Source organism: Sciurus carolinensis, chromosome 11 (assembly GCF_902686445.1).
Source record: "Sciurus carolinensis chromosome 11, mSciCar1.2, whole genome shotgun sequence".
In the NCBI taxonomy this organism is placed as follows: Eukaryota; Metazoa; Chordata; class Mammalia; order Rodentia; family Sciuridae; genus Sciurus; species Sciurus carolinensis.
Genome location: NC_062223.1, coordinates 116,302,398 through 116,327,554, shown reverse-complemented (window position 1 = coordinate 116,327,554; position 25,157 = coordinate 116,302,398). Strand labels below are relative to the sequence as shown.

General features: G+C 44.2%; 2 protein-coding genes across 4 annotated transcripts; both read left to right on the top strand.

Moving 5' to 3' along the window:
• The first annotated feature begins 6,932 nt into the window (after nucleotides 1-6,932).
• Nucleotides 6,933-9,987, top strand: Apoa5 (apolipoprotein A5). Of its 2 annotated transcripts, XM_047518059.1 has the most exons (4): nucleotides 6,933-7,054; nucleotides 7,508-7,588; nucleotides 7,702-7,813; nucleotides 8,308-9,987. In XM_047518059.1, the coding sequence occupies exons 2-4, from the start codon at nucleotides 7,549-7,551 to the stop codon at nucleotides 9,257-9,259; spliced, it is 1,104 nt and encodes a 367-aa protein (XP_047374015.1). In that variant the 5' UTR covers nucleotides 6,933-7,054; nucleotides 7,508-7,548; the 3' UTR covers nucleotides 9,260-9,987. The 2 variants fall into 2 exon arrangements, with proteins under 2 accessions (XP_047374015.1, XP_047374014.1); XM_047518058.1 differs by lacking the exon at nucleotides 6,933-7,054 and having other exon boundaries at nucleotides 7,081-7,588.
• Nucleotides 9,988-11,326: 1,339 nt separating this feature from the next.
• Nucleotides 11,327-21,181, top strand: Zpr1 (ZPR1 zinc finger). 2 transcript variants are annotated; one of them, XM_047518056.1, is made up of 14 exons: nucleotides 11,327-11,554; nucleotides 11,709-11,870; nucleotides 12,286-12,376; nucleotides 12,912-12,982; nucleotides 13,510-13,596; nucleotides 13,739-13,861; nucleotides 14,218-14,265; nucleotides 14,444-14,510; nucleotides 14,906-14,976; nucleotides 15,875-15,964; nucleotides 16,524-16,634; nucleotides 17,618-17,704; nucleotides 19,467-19,532; nucleotides 20,265-21,181. In XM_047518056.1, exons 1-14 carry the CDS (start codon nucleotides 11,384-11,386, stop codon nucleotides 20,397-20,399), a joined length of 1,380 nt encoding a protein of 459 aa, XP_047374012.1. In that variant the 5' UTR covers nucleotides 11,327-11,383; the 3' UTR covers nucleotides 20,400-21,181. The 2 variants fall into 2 exon arrangements, with proteins under 2 accessions (XP_047374012.1, XP_047374013.1); XM_047518057.1 differs by lacking the exon at nucleotides 14,906-14,976 and having other exon boundaries at nucleotides 14,444-14,506.
• The last annotated feature ends 3,976 nt before the right edge of the window (nucleotides 21,182-25,157 follow it).

The window sequence follows — 25,157 nt, the reverse complement described above, 5'->3', positions numbered from 1 at the left end:
TTCTTTTGAGTACAAGAACCCTGGCCTCCAGCAATACCTAGTTTTCCAGTGGCCAGAGACCCACTCTTGCACCCTTTCCCAAGCATAAACCTCTGATTTCCTGCTGCTTTAGGAGAGGAACAATGACTGCTGAGCAAAGAGGACAGCTGCTTCTCAAACAGACTCTCAACCAACTGCTACAGTTTTAGCCCTATTGTTACCCATGCTTCCAGAAGAATCTGTTGCTGCTATCTCTGAACTTTTTGGGGGTTTGGGCGTGCAAATCAGGGGGCTTCTTGGTTTTCTTCATTGCTGCTTTCTACATTCATTGGTCATGGTGTGCACAGTTACTACTGTGTGGCCATCCGGAAGCTTTCCAGCTTCCAAAAATGTTGTTGTTTTTGTCTCCTTTTCTATTCTTCTTGTGGGTTTATGCAGTTTTTAAAAAGTGCACTTTAATGACATTTTATTGGAATTTCAGGAAAGAGCAGAGGCTAATGGATGTGATCAGTCCATCATCCTTTACTAGAAATCAATCCAATGCTCTTTAGTCTTTTCCCTATATGCTTGTTTGAAAATTATCCATTCTTTCTATTCTTTTAATGGGTTATCATTAAAATTTTAATATTCTTGCCTGACCTAAAAAGTCCGAAGATGATCAATATTTCTATATTCTCCTGGATAATGCAAAGCCTATAGAATGCTTTAACTTTGATCTCTCCCACTTTCCATAGCCTAGTATTTTAGTTCTTCATTGCTTTTAACTCCTCTTTCAAAGTAGTTATATATTTATATCATATATATATATATATATTTTTTCTTAGCAATCCTACCATGTGCTGAGTACAGTCTAGGTACTGGGAATATACCAGTGAATTAGATGGATTAAACTACATATAGATATATTTTGTTAGGTAGAACTACATGAAATTGCCCACATTGGGCCAAATTTTATTTATAAAACTCATCTCTTACACACACACACACACACACGCACACACACGCACACACACACCCCTTATAAGACATACTTATAGCTTCAAGCAACCTAAACATGTTATACACTAAAACTATACTTCAAGTAAGGAAGCCTGAGTGTATCTTGTATTTATCCATTGCCTTAACTGAGATTCAATCAGAAAAGCAGAAACTACTCCATGTACTTCAAGTATGAAAGACTTTAATGCAGGAAATAAAAATTTTATAAACTATTGGAAGGGCTGGAGAAGTGACCACCTCAGCTTGCAGTACTGAAGGAGTGATTCACAGAAGTTTACCTGTGAGTGGTTACAAATGGGAAGCTCCTCTAATTATCTCAGTCTGTAATGCCAATCAATATGATCCCTATGAAGTTCATCCAGAAAGGGTTTAAACGCCAAATCTGCCCACACTTCTGTCAGAAACTGCCAGAGGGCTGGGGAGATAGCTCAGCTGGTAGAGTGCTTGCCTCGCAATCACAAGGCCCTGAGTTTGATCCCCGGTACCGCAAAAAAAAAAAAAGAAAGAAAGAAAAGAAACTGCCAGGAAAATAATGACCTCTCCTCTTTAATTTCACATGGGCTGACTCTAACCTGGACCCACGGAGAGAAGGGGATTCTTGGAGAATATAGTTCCAAGAGCCTCTTCTGCATCATAGGAAAGACATTATTAGAAGGGGTGGTTGTGGTTTAGATATGAGGTGGCCCCCAAACGCTCATGTATGAGACAATGCAAGAATTTTAGAGGTGAAAAGATTAGATCATGAGATATTTAACTTAATCCATGGATATGGGCTAACTGAGTGGTAACTGGAGGCAGGGAGGGTGTGGCTAGAGGAGGTGGGTCACTGGGTATGAGTTTGGGATTTATAGTCTGTCCTGGGCAAGCAAAATTCTCTCTGCTTCCTGATTGTCATGTCCTGAGCTGCATTCCCCCACCACACCCTTCCACCATGATGCTCTGCCTCATCTCAAGTCCTGGGCTATGGAGCTGGCTGATCATGGACTGAACATCTGAAACCATGAGCTGAAATAAATATTTCCTCCTCTACTTTTTCTTTTTGGATCTTTCAGTCACAACCACACAAAGTTGACTAAAACAGGTAGTGATGATGCTGATTTGAAAACAGACGATCTGGGGTAGCTATATTTTAAAGCATAATCTCTTAATATTTGGGTTCTTAGCAAAAAACATAGCACCACAGATTTTTTGGCATGATAAATAAACGTAACATAAAAATTACAATTTTAACCTTTCACTTTTTTCTCCTTAAGAGACGGGGTATTGTTATGTTGTCCAGATTGACCTCAAACTTCTGGACTCAAGTGATCTTTCTGTCTCAGTCTCCTGAGTAGTTGGACTACAAGTATCCATTACTGCACCTGAATCTAACCATTTTTTGTGTACAGTTTAGCAGAACTCAGTATATTCACTTTGCTGTGCAACATCACTACTCTGTCCTTCTCTAGAATTTTTTCATCTTTCCAAACAGTGACTCTGTACCAATTAAGTAATAACACCCCTTCCCTAGACCATGGAAACCATAATTTATTTTCTGTCACTACAAATTTGACCAGTGTATGTACCTCATGTAAGTGAACTCACCTCACGTAAGCGGTCCTTTTGTGACTGCTTATTTCACTTACATAATGACTTCAAAGTTCATCCATGTCCTAGCATGTGTCAGAATTTCTTTGCTTTTTAAGGCTGAACAATATTCCATTGTAAGAATGTACCACATTTTGTTTCTTTGTTCATTGATGGACTTCAGGTTTTTTCACCTTTTGGCTATTGTGAATAATACTGCTGTGAACATTAGTCTGCAAATTTTTTGTGTATACCAGAAGTGGAATTGCTGGATCTTAAGATAGTTCTATTTTTAATTTCTTAAGGAACCATCATACTGTTTACCACAGTGGCTGTACAATTTTACTCTTCCATCAACAATCCACAAGGGTTCTAATTCCTCTACTTTGTCAACACTTATTATTTTGGTTTTTATTTTTTAGCTTTAAAGAATAATAACCATCCTAATGAGTTGTGTCAGTATGGGTCCTCTGTGACAGAATTTTTTTGCCGAGCATGATTTCAAGGTTCATCCATGTTGTAGCATGTTTCAGTATTCATTCCTTTTTATTGCCAAATAATATTCCAAAGTATTGCTATACCGCATTTCATTTCCATTTTTTGACCATTATGAATCAGGTTGCCATGAACATTCATGGTGAGTTTTTGTGGATGGATGTTTTTGTTTCTTTTAGACCTAAGAGTGGACTTGCTGGATGATAGGGTAACTTCATGGTTAATCATTAAAAAAACACCAAACTGTTTTCCAAAACAACTCTACCTTTTATAGTCCATGAGCAATGTTATGAGGGTAGAATACCTGAGTTTTAATTGGGCACTGGGCTCTTGGCCATTCACAATAAAGATGATATTTCCCAGCATGCCTTACAGCTAGTGTGACTGCTTCTGACCAATTAGATGGAGAGGTTCAATTTTTGCCTTTAAAAGGAAGGAAAGTACACTCCCCACCTGCTTCCTATGGCTGGATGTGGACAGAGTGGTAAACTGTCTTTGATCATGTGAATGAAGACAACACACAGGGATGCAAGGGCCTCAAGACAGAGGGCATTTAGAGTCCTTACAGTTTGGTAGAGCAGTGCTGTGAGGTCATACTGGTATGGATTTTTTTGTGGGGGGAGGCAGTGTACCAGGGATTGAACTCAGGGGCACTCAGCCAATGAGCCACATCCCCAGCCCTATTTTGTATTATATTTAGAGACACGGTCTCACCAAATTACTTAGCAGCTTGCTTTTGCTGAGGCTGGCTTTGAACTTGTGATCCTCCTGCCTCAACCTCCCGAGCTGCTGGGATTACGGGTGTGCGCTACTACATCCCGACTGGCATGGATTTTTAAGTAGGAAAAAAAAATAGACTTCTAATCCACTGTTAATTTACGCATTGCTCAGAACTGAATTTATAATTTAATGAACACACTTACTTTTTTTTTTTTTTTTGCGGTACTGGGGATCAAACTCAGGACCTTGTACTTGTGAGGCAAGCACTCTACCAGCTGAGCTATCTCCCCAGCCCCAACACCCTTACTTTCTAGGAGTGTTCTTTCTCTCTTCTGATTATACTTCTACTTCTCTAACTGCTCTCTTTTAGACTCTGTGTTAATGGGGATAAATCAGTCTATACAACAATAGCAAATAAATCTCCAAATCTTAGTGGCATAACACAAGAGAAGTTTATTTTTCATTCTGTAAGGTCTGACATGGGTTGGTGGGAAGCGCTCTTCAAGCCCTAGCTCAGAATCCAGACCCTCTCTCTTGTAATGGTACCATCTCATAGTTCTTTGTTTCCACTCTTTGGAAAGGAAAGAGAAAGAATAGGTGTTACTAGAGAAAGCCTTAAATAAACCCTCTAGTTTCACTTGTCTCAGTTAATTTAAAAAAAGCATGATTTTGGAGTTTATACAATTGGGACAGACATTATTAGTCTCCCACTAGCTTTGCTATATTATGATGATAATGGCTGTCTAGGTTACTCTCCAGGGACCTGAAAGGACCACTTTTGCTGAAAACACTGACTCTTCACTTGGGCCTGCAGTTGTCTGATGGGGGATTGGAAGGTTTATCTCCTGTCCTGTGTGGCCAGAGACAAACACCATGATGTCAGTTCTGGCCGCGCCTTCCTTTTGTGATGATGGGAAAGTCACTCAACTCACCCAAACTTCAGATCCTTAATTAACTGGATGAATAAATGCAGTTAACCAACTTTCTATGTATCAGACACTGTGCCAAACAGATTGGGGAACATAGAGATGAATTAGACAGACTCCCTGCACTCAAAGAACTCTCAGACATCTCAAAGAATTATTGCACTACTGTGATGGCAAAACCAGACGTGGTTGTGAAATGAGATTATAAAAATGTTGTGATAAAAAAAAAAAAAAACCAATGCCTGGGGAAGGGGTCAGTTCACTGCCCATCTCTTAGCCTTTCTCCAGGAAGCCTGATTGACCAGGGGTCCCCATCTTTTGGATTGTAGATAACTTCCCCTGGGAGTCTGACTACTCCCCTTTGAAGTCTAAACACCTCTGTGGATGCTCGGGACCCAAGGCTAGAGGTTTATCCAAGACCTTGTTAGAGGAGCCAGTTCTTCCCCTTATCTCACTCTGCTTCTGTAAACATGCTTCCCACTAAAAACTCCATGCACAACTGTATATCGGGTAGGCTAGAAAATTTGTGACACTCTAGCCTGTAAATGTTGTGAGAAACTGTGGATGGGAACCCAGGATTTGGAGTTTTGTTTTCCTCTGGGCCCGCTGGCGTAAAATAAAAAGTTTGGAGTTCTCTCCAAGGGCAGTTTGCTGCTTCTCAATCAGCTCATTTCCCGCAACACTGCAGATAAGAAGTGCTATAGTACTGGGATATGTAAAATGCTTTGTGATTAGTGTGGAATCCGTTCTTCTCTAGAGCAGGGAAGAAGGGTCAAAGCAGAAGAGATACTAGAGCTGTGCAGCAGGGAATCCTATTCCCCCATATCCGTTCTTCTCTTCTTCCTGGGCAACAAAACTTCCTTTCAGTTGAGGATACAGTCACCCAGAGGATACATTCCCAGTCTCCTTTTCAGCTGTACAGCCACGTGACTAAGTTCCAGCCAATGAGATAGAAGTGGCAAGAACAATATCTGAGATGTGGCTTTAAAGGAAGGGAGCATGTCCTTCTTTTCTTCCTTCCTGCTGCCTGGGAGGTGGATTTGATGGCTGGAGCTGGAGCTTGGACAAGAGCCTCTTGTTGAGGACGACAGTGCAACAAGATGGAAGCAGCCCTGGTTGGCTTACATTTACATGATGAAGAAACAAAATTCCACTTTGTTTAAGCTGTTCTGTTTTTCCTTTTATCCCTCTTGGTCATTTGCACCTGAGTCTAATCCTAAATACAAAGTAAATTGGAAGGAAGTGAATTTTTCGTTGGGAGATAGGCTTCTTTAAGCAGAGAGAACAGCAAGCATAGAGGCTCAGGTCCCAAAAGAGGTGGTGTGGTCAGCAAATGCCAAGGCTCTGTGTGGCAGGAGATGAGACTAGAGGTGGGTCAAAATGAGCCACAGGAAAGGACAGATTGAATGCACAGGACCTTGGCAGAAAGACCCACTGGGTGTTTTGAGTGAGATCAAGGTGAGAGCCCACTGGGGCTGTGAGAGTGTGGGAATGGAGGGGAGGGGATCAGTTCGGCATACATTTAGGGCTGGGTGTGGTGGTAGTGTACCTACAGTCTCAGCTATTGGGGAGGCTGAGTCCAGGGATGGTGAGTTTAAAGTCCAGCAACATGGTGAGACCCTGTCTCAAAAAAAAAAAAAAAAAAAAAAAAAAAAAGCATTTAGGGGAAAGAAGGCTGAGCTTAGGAATGGGTGCTATATATGGAGGGAGCTTGTCATTAGAGAAAGATCTGGACTTCTGGGGTTCCCCTCCTCAGATGTATAGGGGTGGAGCTCAGCCTTTCCCATGGGGAAAGTCCTTCTCTTGTTCTAATCCCTTGGGGCCAGAGTCCCTGGCCCAGATACCGATTATTGCTAGATTGAGGATTATTTCAAAAATTGGGAGATGGGAGGGTCTTTAACCCCATAAATGCTGGGTCTTTCTAGGCTACCTGAGTAACCTGTCGGGGAGCTGTTGAGACTGTTCAGACTCTGCCAGCAACTGGACACTGTCCCTGGCTGGCTGGCTGGAGCAGAGAGCCTCTGTGTAGTTGAGTAAGAGTAGGGCTGTTGGCAGACAGACTTGTGTCTGTTGGTGGGCCAACCAGCAGGTCAGTGGGAGGCTACAGGTCATGGGTTTTGGGGGAAACTGGGCGAGTTCAGTCCCACTCTTAGCATTCCAGGAAGCACCTCTACTGGGGCAGTTCGTATTTCAGAGAACTCATTAACCCTCTGGGTGCCAGGAAAAGGACCAGAGGCAAGCTAGGAGGTAGCTGAGGTCATCCTTCTTTGAACCTCCACGTGGTATTTGCTTAAAGCAATTGTTGCCACAGGCTCAGGCCCCTACAGTATAAAGCAGAATGTCTGCTCTCTGTGCCCAGAACTGAGCAGGTGAGCAGCTGGGGCAGAGGGATGAGGACTGAGTCCTGAGGGAGGGGACAGCAGGAGGCCTCAGGAGAGAGCTGGGAGTAGGGACTAAGACATCTTCCTGAGCCCTTTGGCAGAGTGGCTTCTTTTCCCTTGGGTATGCCTTAGTCTTCCCAGCCATGAAGACAGGAAGTGAGGGAGACAGCAAGTGAGGGAGCTGGGAGCTGCTTCCCAGGCTGGGATCTGGGGAGGATGGCGGTGGGGGAACAAGGTTGTTGAGTTCCATACTCCCTACTATGTGACTGAAGTGAGAAATGTCTGAGGAATACACCTTTCCTCCCAGCCTCCCTGATCCACCTAGGTTTTTCCTTTCCAATAACAGCTCTCTGTTCCCCACATCTCAGGGAAGAGTTAACAGGACTCAGGGCAGGCAGCCCCTAGAACAAATTCCTTCCTTTTCTTCTTTACCCTGACCAGGCCTCCATTCACCTTCCTTATCAGAGTCCATAATCGCAGGCATGGCTGCAGTCCTCACCTGGGCTCTGGTCCTCCTCTCAGGTGGGTCTCCAACCAGACTTCAAAGTGTGGGTGTGGGTGAAGGTTGGACTGAGGGACGCATCCACCCTGGGGGAGGAGAGCCTGGCCCCTAATCACTCCATCCCTTTTTGCAGCATTTTCAGCCACTCAGGCACGGAAAGGCTTCTGGGACTACTTCAGCCAGAGCAGCAGGGACAAAGGCATGATGGAGCAGATCCAGCAGCAGAAGCTGCCACGGGAGCCTGCGTGAGTGGCTGGGGCAAGGGGTACGGGTGAGGGGGAGGAGGGAACTGGGCCATGGAATGATGCACTGCCCGAGTCCAGTGCTTGCTTTGCCTGCAAATTCCAGCGGTCCTGGGCTCCAGTGCCCTCTGACTCCAGCCCCCGAACCCTGGCCTTGTGGTGGTTATAGCTGCTTCCCCCAGGCCCATTGTGGGAGGCAAGGGACTTGAGATCAATGGAGAGGACCCTTTCTGCAGTCCCAGAATGCCAGGAGGGTGTGAGAGTCTTGGTACTTGTATGTGACACTTCCTTGCACAGTGTTGTAGGTCTTTACAGGTGCCTCATATTTGTGCTTTGTGTGTGAGAAGCTGCAGTTGTTTGGGGATTAAGACTAGAACCCCTGCTCTGGGGCCACAGTCCTTCCTCCTTGGTTTCTGCATTAGTGCTTGATGTCTCTGATGACAGGGGATGACTGGGGCTAGTAGTCTGACGGCCTGGATGTCTGTGTCCTTCCCCAGGAGCCTGAAAGACAGCCTTGAGCAAGACCTCAGCAATATGAACAAATTACTGGAAAAGCTGGCCCCCCTGCATGGACAGAGCAAAGAGCCTCCTCTGCTGGCACAGGACCCAGCAGGCATGCGGCAGCAGCTACAGAAGGAGTTGGAGGAGGTGAGGGCGCGCCTGGAGCCCTACATGGCAGAGATACATGAGCTTGTGGGCTGGAACTTGGAGGGGTTGAGGCAGCAGCTGAAGCCCTACACCATGGAGCTGATGGAGCAGGTGGCCCTGCATGCACAGGAACTACAGGAGCAGTTGGGCGTGGTAGGAGAAGACACGAAGGCCCAGGTGCTGGGGGGCGTGGACCAAGTGCTGAGCCTGCTGCAGGAAATGCAGAGTCGTGTGCTGTACCACACTGGCCGAGTCAAAGAGATCTTCCACCCGTATGCCGAGCGCCTGGTAACTGGAATTGGGCACCATGTGCAGGAGCTGCACCGCAGCGTAGCTCCGCACACCGCTGCCAGCCCTGCACGTCTTAGCCGTTGTGTGCAGGTACTCTCTCGGAAACTCACGCTCAAGGCCAGGGCCCTGCACAAGCGCATCCAGCAGAATTTGGACCAGCTGCGCAACGAGCTCAGTGCATTTGTCCGTGCCAGCGCTGATGGGGCTGAACAGGGGGCCAGTCCCGACCCCCAGGTGCTCTCAGAAGAGGTACGTCAGAAACTGCAGGCTTTCCGCCAGGACACTTTCCGGCAGATCGCGGCATTCACCCACGCCATCGACCAGGAGACAAAGGAAGTTCAGCAGCAGCTGGCGCCACCCCCTCCAGGTCACAGCGCCTTCTCCCCGGAGTTCCCACAAGCAGACAATGGCAAGACACTGAGCAAGCTGCAGGACCGTCTGGACGACCTGTGGGAAGACATCACCTATGGCCTTAGTGACCAGAGCCATAGTCATCTGGGAGAATCCTGAAGGTCTACTTGCTGGGTTCACCATCTCTTTGTCCCAGAAGCCCTGGGTCTGAGCCTCTAGCATGACCTGCTGGGCAGAGGGCGGAGGGTCCTGCATAGGATAGGTGAGGCCACCGAAGGGAGTACTGACCCTGGCATATCCAGCCTTCTCAACTCCCCCACCTGGATGCATTATACTCACTAGGCTTTGCAAACCCAGCTTCCCGTGCTCATTTGGGAATCTTCATGAGTTGCAACATTCAGGGGTGAAGGGAGTGGGGAGGGAGAGAGGCCTTGCGTGTGTGGGAGATTGTCTGCAAGCCTTATGAGATGGTGGAGGAAGCCTGTGCCACTACATCCTGGAGTTTGGCTCCTGTCACTTCAGGCTGCCTGATGGTCACAGCTACAACTGTTCCACACAGAGGAGCTCTTGTCTTCTTGGGGGAATAGAAGAGAGCAAGGAGGAAAATATGACGAGGACAGCATGTGATGGTGTGTTTATATCTTTGATGGCTGTGATGCTGCTGGGTGTGAATGGTGGGGACAGTGATGGGATGGGGCCGAGCCCATAGTTCCTTAGCTCTGCACCTAAATAAGGAACTGAGCCCTTCAACCTGTGGGATCGTCTTAAACCCTCTGGGGAGCATGCTGTATGTTCTCCTCATTTCCAGCCCCTCCCTCCTGACTCCTAGGCTGAAGTCTAGACTTCTGACTCAAAGGAAATAGATGTTTATGATGAAAGTTTGTTGACCTGGTGTGATTCTCATTTGGACCATACCTGAGAGCAGCAGCCTCACCACTGTTCCCAAAGCATGCCCATCACTGCTGCATCCCTTGTTGCTTTTTCTCTTGGAACCCCTCCCAATTATGGTCTGCCAGAGAGGCCTGGCTCTGGTTGGGCTCTGCCTCAGGGTGCTTGCCTAGACAACAGATGTCTGTCACACTTGGGGGGTGGGCAGTGGTGCTGTGTTAGAGGCCCTTTCTCTGCACCTGTATTGTTCAACAGCCTGCATTCTACAGGATGGTGTGCATGGCATACAGGCTGTCACTGAAGTAGCTGTAGCCTGGTGGACTGGAGAATCCTGAAGTGGCCTATCTTTTTTATTCCTGCTGTTCCAGAACTTGAATGGCCTTTTTGAGACTGACCTCCTTAGGAGCCACAAACTCTTAATCCTTCCCACTCATATACACACACTCAGAGGCAACATAGATCATCCGGGAATTATGAACTTGGGGGTGGGAGGAAAGGGTAAACACATTCATTTCCTTTTGGATTACCATGTCCAGCACCCTTTCCTCATGGCTCAGCATGCATGCCTGGCCTGTGCAGGGTTCTCAGCAGACCCCACTTGAATCTGGGTTCCTCAGGCCAGCAGACTGGTTATCCCTGACACCAGGAGTTAGCCACTTTCAGCTACATAACTGGGTTGTGGCCCCTGCACAGGGAGAGGAAGAAGTTTACCCCCCCACTCCAAAAAAGAGTGTTTTTGTTGTTAGGAAATGAAGAGGTGAGTTGAATGTGGTGGGGATGAGGGACTGGGAGGATACACAATGGCTGTGTTTTTGAGACTAGAATTTGGGAAGGTGCTTAGAAGGGCAGAAATAGGGCAAGGGAAGAGCAGAAAGGGAGAGGATTAGGAAACCGAGGGAAGGGAAGAAGCTGAGCGACCCAGAGAGCGGAATCTAGAGCCTAAAAGAGGTCCTGAAGTTCAAGCAGCGTCTGGTCCATAGGTCGACACGAGTCCAGTTATAAGCGCACCTCCTCCAGAATTCCAGAAACAGGTCAGTCCCCTTCCCGACAAGGCTCTCCTAGTCAGACTTATGGACCAACAGTTGGGCTCCCTGTACCGTGAAGGCATTACGAAAGAGAAAAAAAAAAACTGTCCTAAATCTGAGAAGACATCCTAGCGAAAGTGGCAGCCGAGTTGAAGTGAAACCTGCTAACTATAGAAGTCCGGGTCCCCCTACTTCCGGGAACCGGAAAACCTTGTCAGATACTGCTTCCGGAGGGCCCAAAATCTGCGGCCTCTTTAAGAAGGGGAGGGGTCAGCAGCTTGCGGAAGTGAGGCTTCGAGAGCAGCGGAAGGGGTGGGGCCTCGAGAGCAACAGAAGCCGGAAGCCGTGGCGTGAGCTGCGCGTGTGGGAGATGTCGGCCAGCGGGGCTGTAGAGCCCGGGCCCCCGGGGGCTGCCGCAGCCCTCTCGCCCGCCCGGGCCCGGCCACCCTCCGCGGGGCACTTGTTTCGGCCCATCAGCGCGGAGGACGAGGAGCAGCAGCCCACCGAGATCGAGTCGCTGTGCATGAACTGTTATCGCAACGTGAGACTGGGGTAGTGGCTGCGCTCGGGAGGGTCGGGTGTAGGCGATTCGGGTCAGGCGTCCGCCACCCAGCTAGGTGGACCCAATCTCACAGGGAGAAGTGCAGGGAAAGCGAGTTCATTGATTCTTTCCTTCCCTGCTGTTTGCTTTCCAGGGCATAACGCGACTTTTGCTCACAAAGATCCCCTTCTTCAGAGAAATAATCGTGAGCTCCTTTTCTTGCGAACACTGTGGCTGGAGCAACACGGAGATACAGTCGGCAGGCAGGATCCAAGACCAGGGAGTGCGCTATTCTTTGAGCGTCAGGGGTCTGGAGGTGAGAAAAGACTAAAGCAGGTCCCCACTATCCCAAATAGAGCAAGAGTACAGGTGTCAAATCTCTGTGCCTCAGGTCATGGGACTCGGAATAAATCCTCAGTAGCCAAGCCTTAGTTCCCTCCCTTGTAAAAAAGGGGTGTTACTGTCATCTTAAACGAGATAAGATTTGTGAAAGTGGGGGTTTTGTCAGGTTATGAAATGAATAGGAATTACTGTGGATAGTATTCTCACCATCTAGGCAGTCTGGCTCACATACTGATATGAACTGTACCGAAGTAGTTGACTGGTCCCTCCCAAGTGTACAGAGGGAGAAACACCTGGGCTGAGATCTGATGGAGAGGGACAGTCTGGTTATTTCTTTGGGAGAAGCTGTCCTGCTGACCTCTTGGACCAAAAGTTTCTTTTCTGCCCAGGACATGAACAGAGAAGTGGTGAAGACTGACTCTGCTACCACCAGGATACCTGAGCTGGATTTTGAAATTCCAGCTTTCAGCCAGAAGGGAAGTAAGTTTAAGATTAGGATTGTTTAAGATTTGGACTGTTCACACATATTGGAATCTTACCCATTTTCTTTCAAAACACCTGGTATTAGGCCTAGTGGCTTGTGCATCAGTTTGACCATGTAATTATTGTGGTTTCCATTGGTTTAACATGAACAGAAAGCTTGGGTAAACAGTTAAGGGTAGTAAAGGGTAATGGTAAGACCATACTGTTCTTATTTTAGAATTTTGGCATCACTGTTATTAGAAATGAATGGAACATAGTGGCTGGCCTCTTTTTTTTTTTTTAATATATTTTTTAGTTGGAGGTGGACATAATACATTTATTTTATCCATTCTTTTCTATGTGGTGCTGAGGATTGAACCCAGTGCTTCACACGCGCTAGGTGAGCCCTCTACCACTGATCCATAATCCCAGCCCCGGCTGGCCTCTTTCACAGATGTGGAAATCAAGGCCCAGATAGTTCAGGTGAATTGCCTAGAGTCATGTAGGCACTCGGTAACAGAACTAAGTCTTGTCTTTTGTTCTTGTTTACAAGCTCTGACCACTGTTGAAGGATTGATCAACCGTGCTATCTCTGGCCTGGAGCAGGACCAACCCACACGAAGGGTGAGCTAATTATGGGGGAACTTTTTGAACAAGCTTTCAGTGGGAGTGTAACTGCCCGGATGTTGCATATGTTGTGCTTACTGTCCTTTTCTCCCAGTGTATATTTAGATCTCATCTCAGACAATGTAATGTTATCTCAGAAGAGCCCTTTCTGATCCCCTTGAATTATCTGTGCTCCTGGGTATTCTTTTATATCTTATGTTTGTTATTACAGAAATAATATAATTAATATTTAGTCATCTGTCTGCCTGACTGGCTGAAGAGCTCTATCAGAGGACTGTGACTTATGTATTGTTTATTCCCTTACCTGGCATGAGTACCTGTGCTGAGTGGTGGAATGAGTGAGAAATTAGACTGCTGGCAGCACCTATAAAATTCAGTCTTGTGTACTTACCGTGAAGTTGGAATCATTATGTTTCTATTCACTAAGACAGGTGTTGACTTCCTGAGGGAATTGACTTAGGCAGGACAGGGTTGGGGCATGAGGTATACCACCAGGGCTGAGGCTTTTACTTTGTTCATGGTAGGCAAATGAAGAAACAATAGCTGAAAGAATTGATGAGTTCATTGTCAAACTGAAGGAGCTAAAGAAAGTGGCCTCCCCTTTCACTTTGGTAAGTATTGAGGGACTGTAGTTGCTTTTGATTTAAGGGAGGAGAGATAATTAAAACTGGGATTTTTCCATTGTGGTCTTATGGTAGGTGGAGGGTTGTATGATTTCTTGTTGGAATTATTCTGTCTTTACTCATCTGTTAGATCATTGATGATCCCTCTGGGAACAGCTTTGTAGAAAATCCACATGCTCCCCGGAAAGATGATGCCCTAGTGATCACACACTACAACCGGACCCTGCAGCAGGAAGAGATGCTGGGGCTCCAAGTAAGTGGACTGAACAAGCCAGAAAAATGCTCTGAAATTATCTTGGTCCCTGGATTGCTTGCAGTCAGTGGAAACTTACTTTGTTGCTGTTACTGCCCTTTGATAGCTTGTTTGTACCTTTCATCTAGCTCATGTCAAGATTTAGGATAAACTTCACAGAAAAGATACCAGCAGCTGTGATCCTGTCTTGAGGCCTTTTCCCTTGATTGGGGTTTTACTTTCTGGCTTCTCTAATTCATGAGTTGACACTTGATATCATTGAGTGAGGGCATTTTTCTCTTGAGGCAGGGTACTGGGAAATATACATTGACTGAGGTCTGCTTGTCAACTTGTGATTTGCATCTCTGCTCTTTTAGACAGAAGCACCAGAAGAGAAGCCAGAAGAGGAAGATCTCAGAAATGAAGTGAGTCATGTTGGTTCCTATTGACAGGAAGGAGCAGCGTTGTGGGCTGAGACTGATGCTATTTATTTTCTCTCTTCATCTCCATCAACATGGGTGACCATTAGCCTGCCAACTGAATGTCTCTAGCCTGAGCATCCCGCCTGGGAGGCTCACACTGTGTCCCCATATTTTGTTTCAGGTACTTCAGTTCAACACAAACTGCCCAGAATGCAATGCCCCTGCTCAGACCAACATGAAGCTAGTACGTATCTTTTGTCAGGCAGTTGGGTTGCTCTTCATCTGACTCAGGCATGAAGGTTACATGCAGGCTGGGAAAATCCTTTCAAGAAAAGCGCATGTTTTATTCCACATAACAAGAAGGATGTTGTCTTTGATTAGTTTGTGTACCTCGCTGTTGAGTTTAAAAAGGTCATGGTCTTGAGGCTCATGTATGTGACCTAAGCCATGTCTTCAAACATTTTTGAATAGGGGTCACCATAGGCAGAGAACATGTTCTCTCCCGGAGGACTATCAGAGTTAGGCTCTCCCCTGTGAGAGGTTATAGTTTTGGGTCCAATGTCTTTGTAGGGTTTGGCTTTGTTTTTCCCCAGAAGGTGGTCTTGCTCTCCTGGAAGCAAATTTCCTTAACTGCATCTTCCAGAAATCCCCCACTTTAAGGAAGTTATCATCATGGCCACCAACTGTGAGAACTGCGGACATCGAACTAATGAGGTGGGTGGGCTCTATAGATTGGGAAGAAGACTGGCTTAAGAGTAACCCTTTTATAACTTTGATCCTTCCTAAATCTCCTTCAGGACTGGAGGATGGAATAGGTTGGGTCTTTCTCTTAGACTTAGTGAAGGGTAAGAAGCCCTTGAAGGAACTGAGAATTAGCCTAGAGGAGAAAAGCTAGAGAAACCTTAACTCATTTAAGACATATAAAAGGTTGATTATATGGAAGAGAGAAAGATTTTTGATCTTTTTCTCAGAGGAGTTGAAGTTCAAGGAGGCAGGTTTTGATTCCATGATGGAGTAGCTGTTTGAAAATTGGTTGTGATACCTTGGTGGGTTGTAAATGCCCTTTCCCCAAGTATAGTCAAGCATAAGCTGATTAAATTCTTAAACAGAACATTATAAAGGGGATTTACACTTTGGATGCAGTTGGTGAAAGACCTGAAATAAATGCTTAAAAGTCCCTTTCAGGGTTAGGGTTGTGGCTCAGTGGTAGAGCACTTGCCTAGCATGTGTGAGGCACTGGGTTCGATTCTCAGCACCGCATGTAAATAAATAAAAATAAAGGTCCATGAATAGCTAAAAAGAGAAATCTAAAAAAAAAAAAAAAAAAAAGTCTCTTTCAACCCCTGAGTGTCACATTTCTTCATTTCTTTAAAAAGTAAATTCAGAGTTTCTTGGCAATTTGGGCTAAGTTTGATATGCTCCTGAGGCTTGGCCACCTCTTGGTGTTTGTGGTTTGAGTGAGTGTTGCCACTGTTGGTTTAGAAGATTCTATCATTGGTAGTCATTAGTCAGCCAAATTGGAGGTCTCGGAATCTGTAATTCTGAGGTCTCCCTGGCATTGGGTAAGGATCAGTTGTCTCTCTGCTGTTGCTCCCGACTACTGTCTTTATAGGTGAAATCTGGAGGAGCAGTAGAACCCTTGGGAACCAGAATCACACTCCACATCACAGATCCCTCAGACATGACCAGAGACCTTCTCAAGGTACAGTCACCTGCTCGGAAAAGTGTCTTCATACAGCTGTCTTTATGTAGGGGGCATTGTTTTTTTTTTGAAATAATGTTTGGGGACATTAGGGATCCCCTTACTTCCCTGGGTTTGAGGATCCCTGAGCAGGGTTAATCCATGGTTGGAATTACAGGTTCAGTAGGTGACCCATAATCTCTTTCTGATTGAAGTCTTGACAGCTTTTCACTTCTGTAACCCCTGAAGACAGGGTACCTGACAATGTGGAGCTGTGACTCAGCTTATTTTTATTAAGCTGGTTTCATTTTGGTGGTTAAGATGGACAGGAGTGAGTCTCAGTCTTTAGCTGGGAAGTCAGAGAAAACTGGGACAACTGATATTGTCCCCAAGATATCACTGGTGGTGTTAATTTGATAGGAGGCCTCTGATTGGCCTTCTTTACTTCTAATTTAAAATTCTTCTACTTATGATGCTGGGGATCGAACCCAGGACCTTGCTAATACTAGACAAGTGCTCTGCCACTGAACTGAATCCCCAACCCCTGTTACAGATCTTAATTTAACCTCTCATCTTACAGTCTGAGACATGTAGTGTGGAAATCCCAGAGCTGGAATTTGAACTGGGAATGGCTGTCCTGGGGGGCAAGTTCACCACCCTGGAGGGGCTCCTGAAAGACATCCGGGAACTGGTGAGTACCCTGAGTATATAGTATACAGCAGCAATGTGGCTATGGGAAAAGGAGCTGAAAGACCTCAAACATCTTAGTTTTGGTGCTGACAAATGAGGATTTCTTTGCTTTAAAACTGGTCTAAGAGCTTAATTATTGTTTTGGATTGTGAAGAGAAGTTTTAGGGAAATTTTCAATGGAAATTCCCAGGCCTGATTCCGGGACGATATAGTTATTTTGTGGTGTTGGTAAGTCATTATTTCATTGTAAAATAGGGTATGAGGGTCCTTCGACGACCTAAAACTTGCTAATGTACATGTTAGCAAGTTTGTCCTCGACGACCTAAAACTTGCTAACATACATGTTAGCAAGTTTGTCCTCAGTATCCAGTCACAGATTGAAAATATTTGGGAAAAAAATTGTGTCCGTACTCAATATGTCGTCATTCCCTAAACAATATAGTAAATAACTATTTTCATGGCATTTACATTATTAGGTATCATAGGAATCTAGAGATGATTTAAAATATCCAGGAGGAAGTACATAGGTTCTATGCAAACATTGTGCCATTTTATGTAAGAAACTTGAGCATCCACAGATTTTGGTGTCTGGGGGGTGTCCTGAAATCAATCCCATGTGGATTCCTAGGATTGACTATATACTTTATCTTATTGATTAATCATTTTACTTAATTGATTCTGTTGTCAAGCTTTTTCTTTTGTCTTTGTAAATTATACATTTTTTTGCATTTCTTCTCCAAATTGGATTAAATTTTGTAAGAGCAATTTTCCAGATTTCATTTCACGTGACTAGTTTTGCCTTTTTGGCAGACTGATCCCGTAAACTCCTAGGAGTAGCTGCGTGGGTCAGCATGGTGCTATGGGATACATGGAGACCAAGCTTTTTTTGACTGGGCACCAGATACCACTCCCTGCCTGGGTTTATGGTCAGATCTACTAACCATAAAGCAAGTATTTTAGCAGTTTGGATGTCATTTATTGCAGGTAACCAAGAACCCTTTCACACTAGGTGACAGTTCCAATCCTGGTCAGTCAGAGAAACTGCAGGAGTTCAGCCAAAAGTTGGACCAGGTGAGAAGACACTGGTCAGTTCGTCCTCAGGGTCCTGAGGTTCCTATGAATAAGATACCACATTTGTATCTTGCCACTTAAACATCTGACCATTATGCTGGGGATTCTTTTGGTTTCCTTTATCTCATTTCATCTTTTTTCTAGTTTTCTCCTTTATTCTGTTGGAGCATCATCTCCAGTAGCTTCCTGAGAGAGTGCATGGGAAATAAAGTTTCTAGGACCTATCATGTCTGAAAATTTCTTTATTCCACCCTCACATTGTGTTGATTGTTTGCTGAGAACAGAATCCTAGGATAGTAATGATTTTTTTCATCAGAATTTGAGAATACTGCACTACTGTCGTCCAGTTTCTGGTTTGGCTATTGAGAATTTTGAAGTCATTCTGATTCCTGATCTTTCATATATGATCTATTCTTACAATCTTTTTGTCCTCTGTGATATGCAATTTCAGGATGTGCCTTGTTTTGGATAAGTTTCAGCCACTGTGCTAAGCACCTGGATTTTTTTCAATCTGGAATACTCATGTAGTTCAGTTTTAGGAAACATTCTTGAATTATTCTCTTGGAAGAGAGCCTTCTGCCTGTTCTTTTAGATGTTAGACCTACTTGTCCGATCTTGGGTAATTTGCTTATTATTTTTTTCTTTTTTCTGGTACTGGGGATTGAACCCAGGGGCATTCTACCACTGAGCTACCTCCGTCCTTTTATTTATTTATTTTTTATTTTGAGACAGTATCTTGCTAAGTTGCCCAGGCTGGCCTGGTATCTGAAATCCTTCTGCTTCACCCTCCTGAGTTGCTAAGATTACAGGCATGTACCACTGTGCCCAAATGTAATTTACTTATTTTTACTCTATTTTTGTTTTCTTAGTATTTTGTTCCAGTCTGGAAGATTCCTTCAACTTTATTTTCCATCCCTTCTGTTGAGTTTTTCATTTCCACTTGTGTCTTTATTTTTGAAGAGCTTTTTTGGGGTGCGTGTGTGTCTTTGACTGTCTTCCCCTTGCCTTTTTAAAAATAGCATTTTGTATTAAGGATCCAATTATTTTTTCTTGGGGGGATTTTTTTTCCTTGCACAGTTTGTTTCCTTTATTTGCTGCTTTTTTCCCCATTTAAATTTTCTGTCAGTGTTAGCTGCTTTGCTCAAATACCTGGTAAGCCTTGACTGTTTACAAGTAGAGGGCTAGAAACCTCACTGGGGGTGAGTATTGTTATGGGGCTCATTGAAGGCATCTTTAGCGCAGCCATTTTGTCCAGGTTCCCCCGTATGGTTAGGGCTTTCCTCCAGGCCTAGTCAGAGACCCATCAGTGGCTATTTTCCATTCTGTCCTGAGCATGAAGTTGTGACTGGCCATGCTCTGAGAGCTGAGTGTGGTTAGAGGCCTGGGATATGTGTATGCCTATTTCCAGTAAGTGTATTTCACTTAACCTCCTTGTTCTTGATACTTTGCTGTCTAATTAATTGGCCCAGTGTCTTTCAATCCATAGATTCCTAAGGTAGTATCCCCAGAGAAACAAAAACAATTATTGGCCACTGGGAGTAGGAGATGAGATTGGGGGTGTTGATTTGCTTCTTGAATAGCTTTCAAACAGTTCTTATTTTAGTTCCTTTCCACTCTAATTCCAGAGGTACCTAATTTCACCAATTCTTAAAACTTTTGGGGATTTTGCAATGTAGATTGACTTGGCTCTTGTCTGGCCAGTCAGCTCTTTCCTGTCAGGGGCTATGTAACATTTACTTGCTGTATTCTCTCTTCTCTGTAGATCATCGAGGGTAACATGAAGGCCCACTTTATTATGAATGATCCAGCAGGCAACAGTTATTTGCAGGTACGGTAGACCTTCCTTGATTTTTAATGGAGATATATTTTCTGATTTTCTTTGAATGTTTATCATATCCCCAGAAACTAAAAATACTTGATTCTAAATGTACTGCTCTTCCTTAGAGAACTTCTGCCAGAAGAAAGAAGATAAAAGAGAAAGGGGGGAAAGTGGGAAGAGCTTTAAGTTTATGTGAAGAAAACAGGCTTCTCCTAGGTTCCTTTCATCCTTTTTCTTGTTCTTACCTCTAACTCTGGAATTTTCATTTTGCAAATCTGACTGTAGATTGAGGAGAGATGGTGCCCTGTTCAGAGACCAAAATGGGAAAACGGAGAGACTTTAAGCTAGCTGGGGAGTTAATCTGATGATTGCTGGAACTTTTAACTTTGTGTGTGATGCTGGGGTTTGAACCCAGGGCCTCAATCCCGCTTTAACATTTATTGAGTATTTATAGGGTCAGACAAATTGTTATGTAAGTTCTTTCTATGATTAAGATCATTGCCACACTTTTCATAAGAAGGTACAGATGTAAAATGTTTTAGGTGGACTGTTGCCTGCCTTTGCCTGGGGCCAGGCTGTTTCACTCCTAACCTTGGGGGGCTCTGTTGCTGCCCCCCTACTAGAGTGTAGCCCTCAGGGATAGGAGGCCATTAACTTCTTAGGGAACTGGGATTTGGCAGCTGCCTGGGAGAGGAGGAATCGGGGAGGGCACGTACTGATCTTCTGTCCTTGGCCTTGCAGAATGTCTATGCACCTGAAGAAGATCCAGAGATGAAGGTGGAGCGTTACAAGCGCACCTTTGACCAAAATGAGGAGCTAGGGCTTAATGACATGAAGACGGAGGGTTACGAGACAGGTCTGGCCCCACAGCGATAGCAGTGGGTGACTTACTGGCCAGCTCTGGCACAGCTCATCCTGCAGGGTTATTTATCACTGTTGGAAAAAAAGCTGGCTGTACTGTTCCTCAGGTGCGGAGGACACCTGGCCCACCTCAGAGATCTAGGCACACTTTCTAAACAGCTGGTGAGCATGTGCAAGCCTGTGGTGTTACTTGACTTTATTTTGGAGGTTCTGAATTGACCTGAGAAGAAACCCAAGAATGAAGCATGGACTATGTCATCATCACTTTTTCTCTATCAGCTCTTTACCCTTCCTACACGCAATGCTCTATCCTCTGGAGTTTGAATACTGAAGTTGATGAACATGAAAGACAGTTACAGCTGGGGTTTGGGAGTTGGTTTGGAGCATGTAAAGTAGTGACTTTCAACAGGAAAGAAGTCATCTTGGGGAGGGGGGTGCAGTCTGCATAGGTGAAGAGGTTTTCATTAAAAATGATGGCTTTCCACCAACACAGGCCTCTGCATCCACTCTGTCCTAGTTGGATATTATGCTACTGGAATTCATCCTCCTATAGAACATTTTCTCCAGTGCAGCCACTGTATCTTGGGGATCGAAACTAGTGTTTCATTCATCCCTTCAACAGATGTTTGTTTGCCTATTTTTTGCCAGGCATACCACAGAACAGTGGACAAAGTAAATGTTATTTCGAGGAGCCTAAAAGTCTAGAGGGGAAAACTTAATAAATGGATAAGCAAGATGGTATGTCAGATGTCAGATGTACGTCAGTGTTACGGAAGAGTGTGTAGCAGGGAAGGGGAGGGTAGTGCTAGCGGAGGTGGTACAAGTGTGTCAAATCCAGTGGTCAGGAAAGATTTCAGTAAATGGCAATTTGACATTTAGGCATAGTGAGATAGGTAAAGGAAACTCACCCAGTGGGTAGCTGGGGGAAGAGATTTCCAGACAGAGGAAATGCAAACGCAAAAGCACTGAGGCTGCCTCAGTTGCTGGGAAGTTAAAGACCTGATGCTTGGGCCCCCCAGCCAGTGCTGTTTGCACTGTAGTCTGCTGCCCTTCAGGAACAAAGGGTGATACTGCATGGTGCAGGCTGTGGAATGTTTGCTCAAATAAAGGTCAGTTAATTGAGATGCTATCACAAACCTTGTTGCTTTGTGCTATGAACTTTGAAGAACTGCTTAGTTATAGATGACCTAGTAATCAGATGTCTACTCTCACAGCTCTATTAAAACTATTCCCAAAGGTCACAACTGATTTTCTACCTGGAAAATGTGCTTATTGTCCACTCTGTTGCTTTTCAGTGAATCAGCTCTTTTCAACCCTTTACTTGGTTCTTATAGTTCATCTCTGATTTTTCCTTTACTTTCATCATTCTTTATTTGAAATGTCTTCCTCCTTCCTCTACCATAAATGTATTTGTTTCCTAAGCTTCTGCTTTCAGACACCTGTCCCTATGGATTCTTTGACATGTTACTGTTCATTTGGGTCTAACTCCATTATAGTTATATGTCTGATTTTTATAAGGAAGGGCATGAGTAAGGTGGTTTTTAAAGAATTTGGGGACTCAGGTTGGCAAGTGACTAACAAATTTTAAAGCTATAACGCTTGGATTAGGCTTCCTGTAACTCTTAAGATTATAATTGTGTTTCCAGTTAACTTAATGTATCATTTGGTCTCTTGAATGCCTGAATAGACATCCCCCTGGAGTACATTTGCTCTGTGAAGATGAGCCCCAGTGTCAGATTCATTTCCCAATGTGAAGGAAAACAACAGCATTCTAGTTTTTAAGCTCATTTTTTTTTTAGTTTGGTTGGGATGAAGCAATTTTCTGAATTTCATCCTGTCACTGCCCTGTTGTTCCAGTTACTGGGAAGTGATAACCTGAGTTTCTGAAACTGCAAAAGAGGACCAGGTGCCAGACTAAGGTGCTTCCTGATCTTGACAGGGCCAGGATCTCTTAAAAGTATTTCTCAACTCCATTCACATTTCACAAAGCCTGTTGGGATAGGAGCTTACATCTAGTTAACTCTCTTGCTCCACAGTCTTTAGCACATGGCATATGGTTAATAAATCTGTTGTAAAGCAATCCTCCACAGATTATGAACCATCTGTCCTCAATGGAACCCTCCTAGGGCACTGAAGGTAATAAGTAGGTATTAAGTTAGGGGAAGGGCCCTGCTTTAAGGTCACAGGAGTCAAAAGTACCTACCTAAGAAAATTAGATTCAATTATAGATATTAGAATAAAATGTAAGCAGAAAGTTTCTGATTATTTTGAAAGAGCGAGTGGTCCATTTGTGAGAACATGCCTCTTCCTAAAGTACATTAGAGTTGTGAACTACAGTAAATACTGAATGTATACCTATGTTGGGATGAGTCTGAGTGGTAGCCATGAGGTGAGTGTTGGGAATAAGTATGAGGCGCAACTGACTGGCCTAACTGAAGACTTCAATGGTGGTAAGACTTCTATTATAACATTGTCAGTATACATCCCTCTTTGTAGCCTGTGATATGTCAGTTGCCTATTGCACATCATAGGGAAGGATGTCTTCTTAAATTTTAGATGTTCAAATAAATTTTTTTTCTTTATTCTTTTTAGTTATACTTGACAGTAGGATGTATTTTAACATTATATGTACATGGAGTATAACTTCCCATTCTTGTGGTTGTACATGTGGAGTTTCATTGGTTGTGTATTCATATATGAACATAGGCAAGTCATGTCGGATTCATTCTACTGTCTTTCCTATTCCCATCCCCCATCCCTTCTCTTCATTCCCATTTGTCCAATCTAATGAATTTCTGTCCCCACCCACCCACTTATTGTGTGTTAGGATCCACATATCAGAGAGAATATTCAAAGGCCAGTGGTGTTTAAGAGTACTTGACTTTATTCTTATTTTCAAATGTTAAATACTTCTCAACAGCAAAGAAGTTTTCAACTGTGAAAATAGCCTGTGCTTATTCTATGCATCAGAGTTGAGTTTGGTCTATCAAGTGGGGATACTAGTGACATCTGCTTCCAAGGGATTTTGTGAGGAGTAAGTGAGGTAATTGTGAAGTGCTTTATATATACATTCTCTCATAAAATTCTCACAAACATTCTAAAAAGTCTACTTTAAGTCCTTTCTGGGAAAAAGCAACTATAAGTAAACAAATTATCCCCATTTTACAGATAGGGAAACAATCTTAGAAAGGTTAGGTAATTTCTAGAAGGAAGTGTAGCTTCTTTGAGGCAGGCTTCAAACTTAGGTCCAGTCAGACTCAGAAACCAACACTCAATATTTTTAGCTCAAGTCCATAATTACTGTATTTATTAGGAATAACTGCAGGGAAAGAGCAGAGTTCAGGCCATGCCACTGGGCACGTACTCATCTGATCCTGCTTCGCTGCCCTTTGTGGTAGGGTTGGGTCTTATTGGGCTGAGACTGTCAGTGGGTAAAATGGCTGGAACTGAAGAAGACAGGAATGGGAAAAAGATGGACTGATGGGACTAAAGGGGCTGTGCTGCTGATTTTCACTGGAGCAGAAATAGACTTTTCAAGTCCCTGCTGACACTACGGTGGAGGCAGGGCTGTGGAGTTCAGTTTAAGAGACATTTAATTGGTCTTGAAGCCAAGTCAGCATTCTGGAGACCTCAGGGGCCCTGCACCTAGTGAAACCCTATTTTCTCTGTCCAGTGTCTCCTCACAAGCCCTTAAGAGACATACCCTGCTTTCCTTTCTGGGACTTTATTTCTTTATTTTAGCCAGCCAGTATAGTTCAGTGGTTAAAAGTTCATGCTTTGGGCTGGAGGTGTAGTTCAGTGGTAGAGTGCTTGCCAATTGCACGTGAGGCTCTCGGTTCAATTCTCAGCCTCACAAACTGCTCATTCCCTGCCACCCCAAAGACATGCTACAAGGCAGTAATCTCCAAGCCTGTTTTGTATTAAATAAGTTAAGAATTTTTTTGAACATGCATCCCAAGATGGGTGTATTTATTTTTAAAGTATGACAGTGCCTGCTTGACAAAGTAGACAAAAATACTGCAAAATTTTAAATATGACAAGAAAAATAAAACATGAGCACCAATATTTTACTTCACAGAGGTGGATTACCTCCTGCACCTCATTTGGCTATCCCCTATCCCAAGAATCATGTAATGGCAAGTGTGAAGTCCAGCAATTTCCTGCATTTCTCCAAGTTTCAGTTTTATCATCTGTAACGGGATAATAAAATTGTCTGAGAATTGTGAGGGTTAAATGAGCTGATTAAGATAAAGCTCCTAACCCCCTACAGAATAAAAGTCTGCCTTTCCACTAAAACTTGAATATTAGAATTCAGTCTCTAGCTTTCGTTTTTTGCTATGCTGAAACAGTTCTGTCCATTTTAATTGTAAGATTTTACATAATTTCGTTCAAGAGATAACTGGGCTACCAATAATATCAAACATGGGGGAAGTTACACGTATTTTAGAAATCTACACGTTTTTCATAGTCATTGAATTTGGGGTTTGACTTCCTCTCTTAAATGGTACCTGGGATCCTACTGCAGCAGATTCCAGTTCACCTAAAGATGTTTATGCCAGTAAAAATAACTTACAGTGGCATAGTAATATCTTAGTCCTCGCAACCATTCTCAGTTGCCCCCATTTTGTTAAAAAACTTGCCCGAGGTCTAATTAAGAAGTTTTGGGCCGGTATTCAAATCCGGGTCTGCTGCAACTCCAGTGCCTACGTTCTTCACTGCACCTACTGCTCCAGCGTTCTGAAGCCTCGGCGGACGGGATCTTGTTTAGATAAT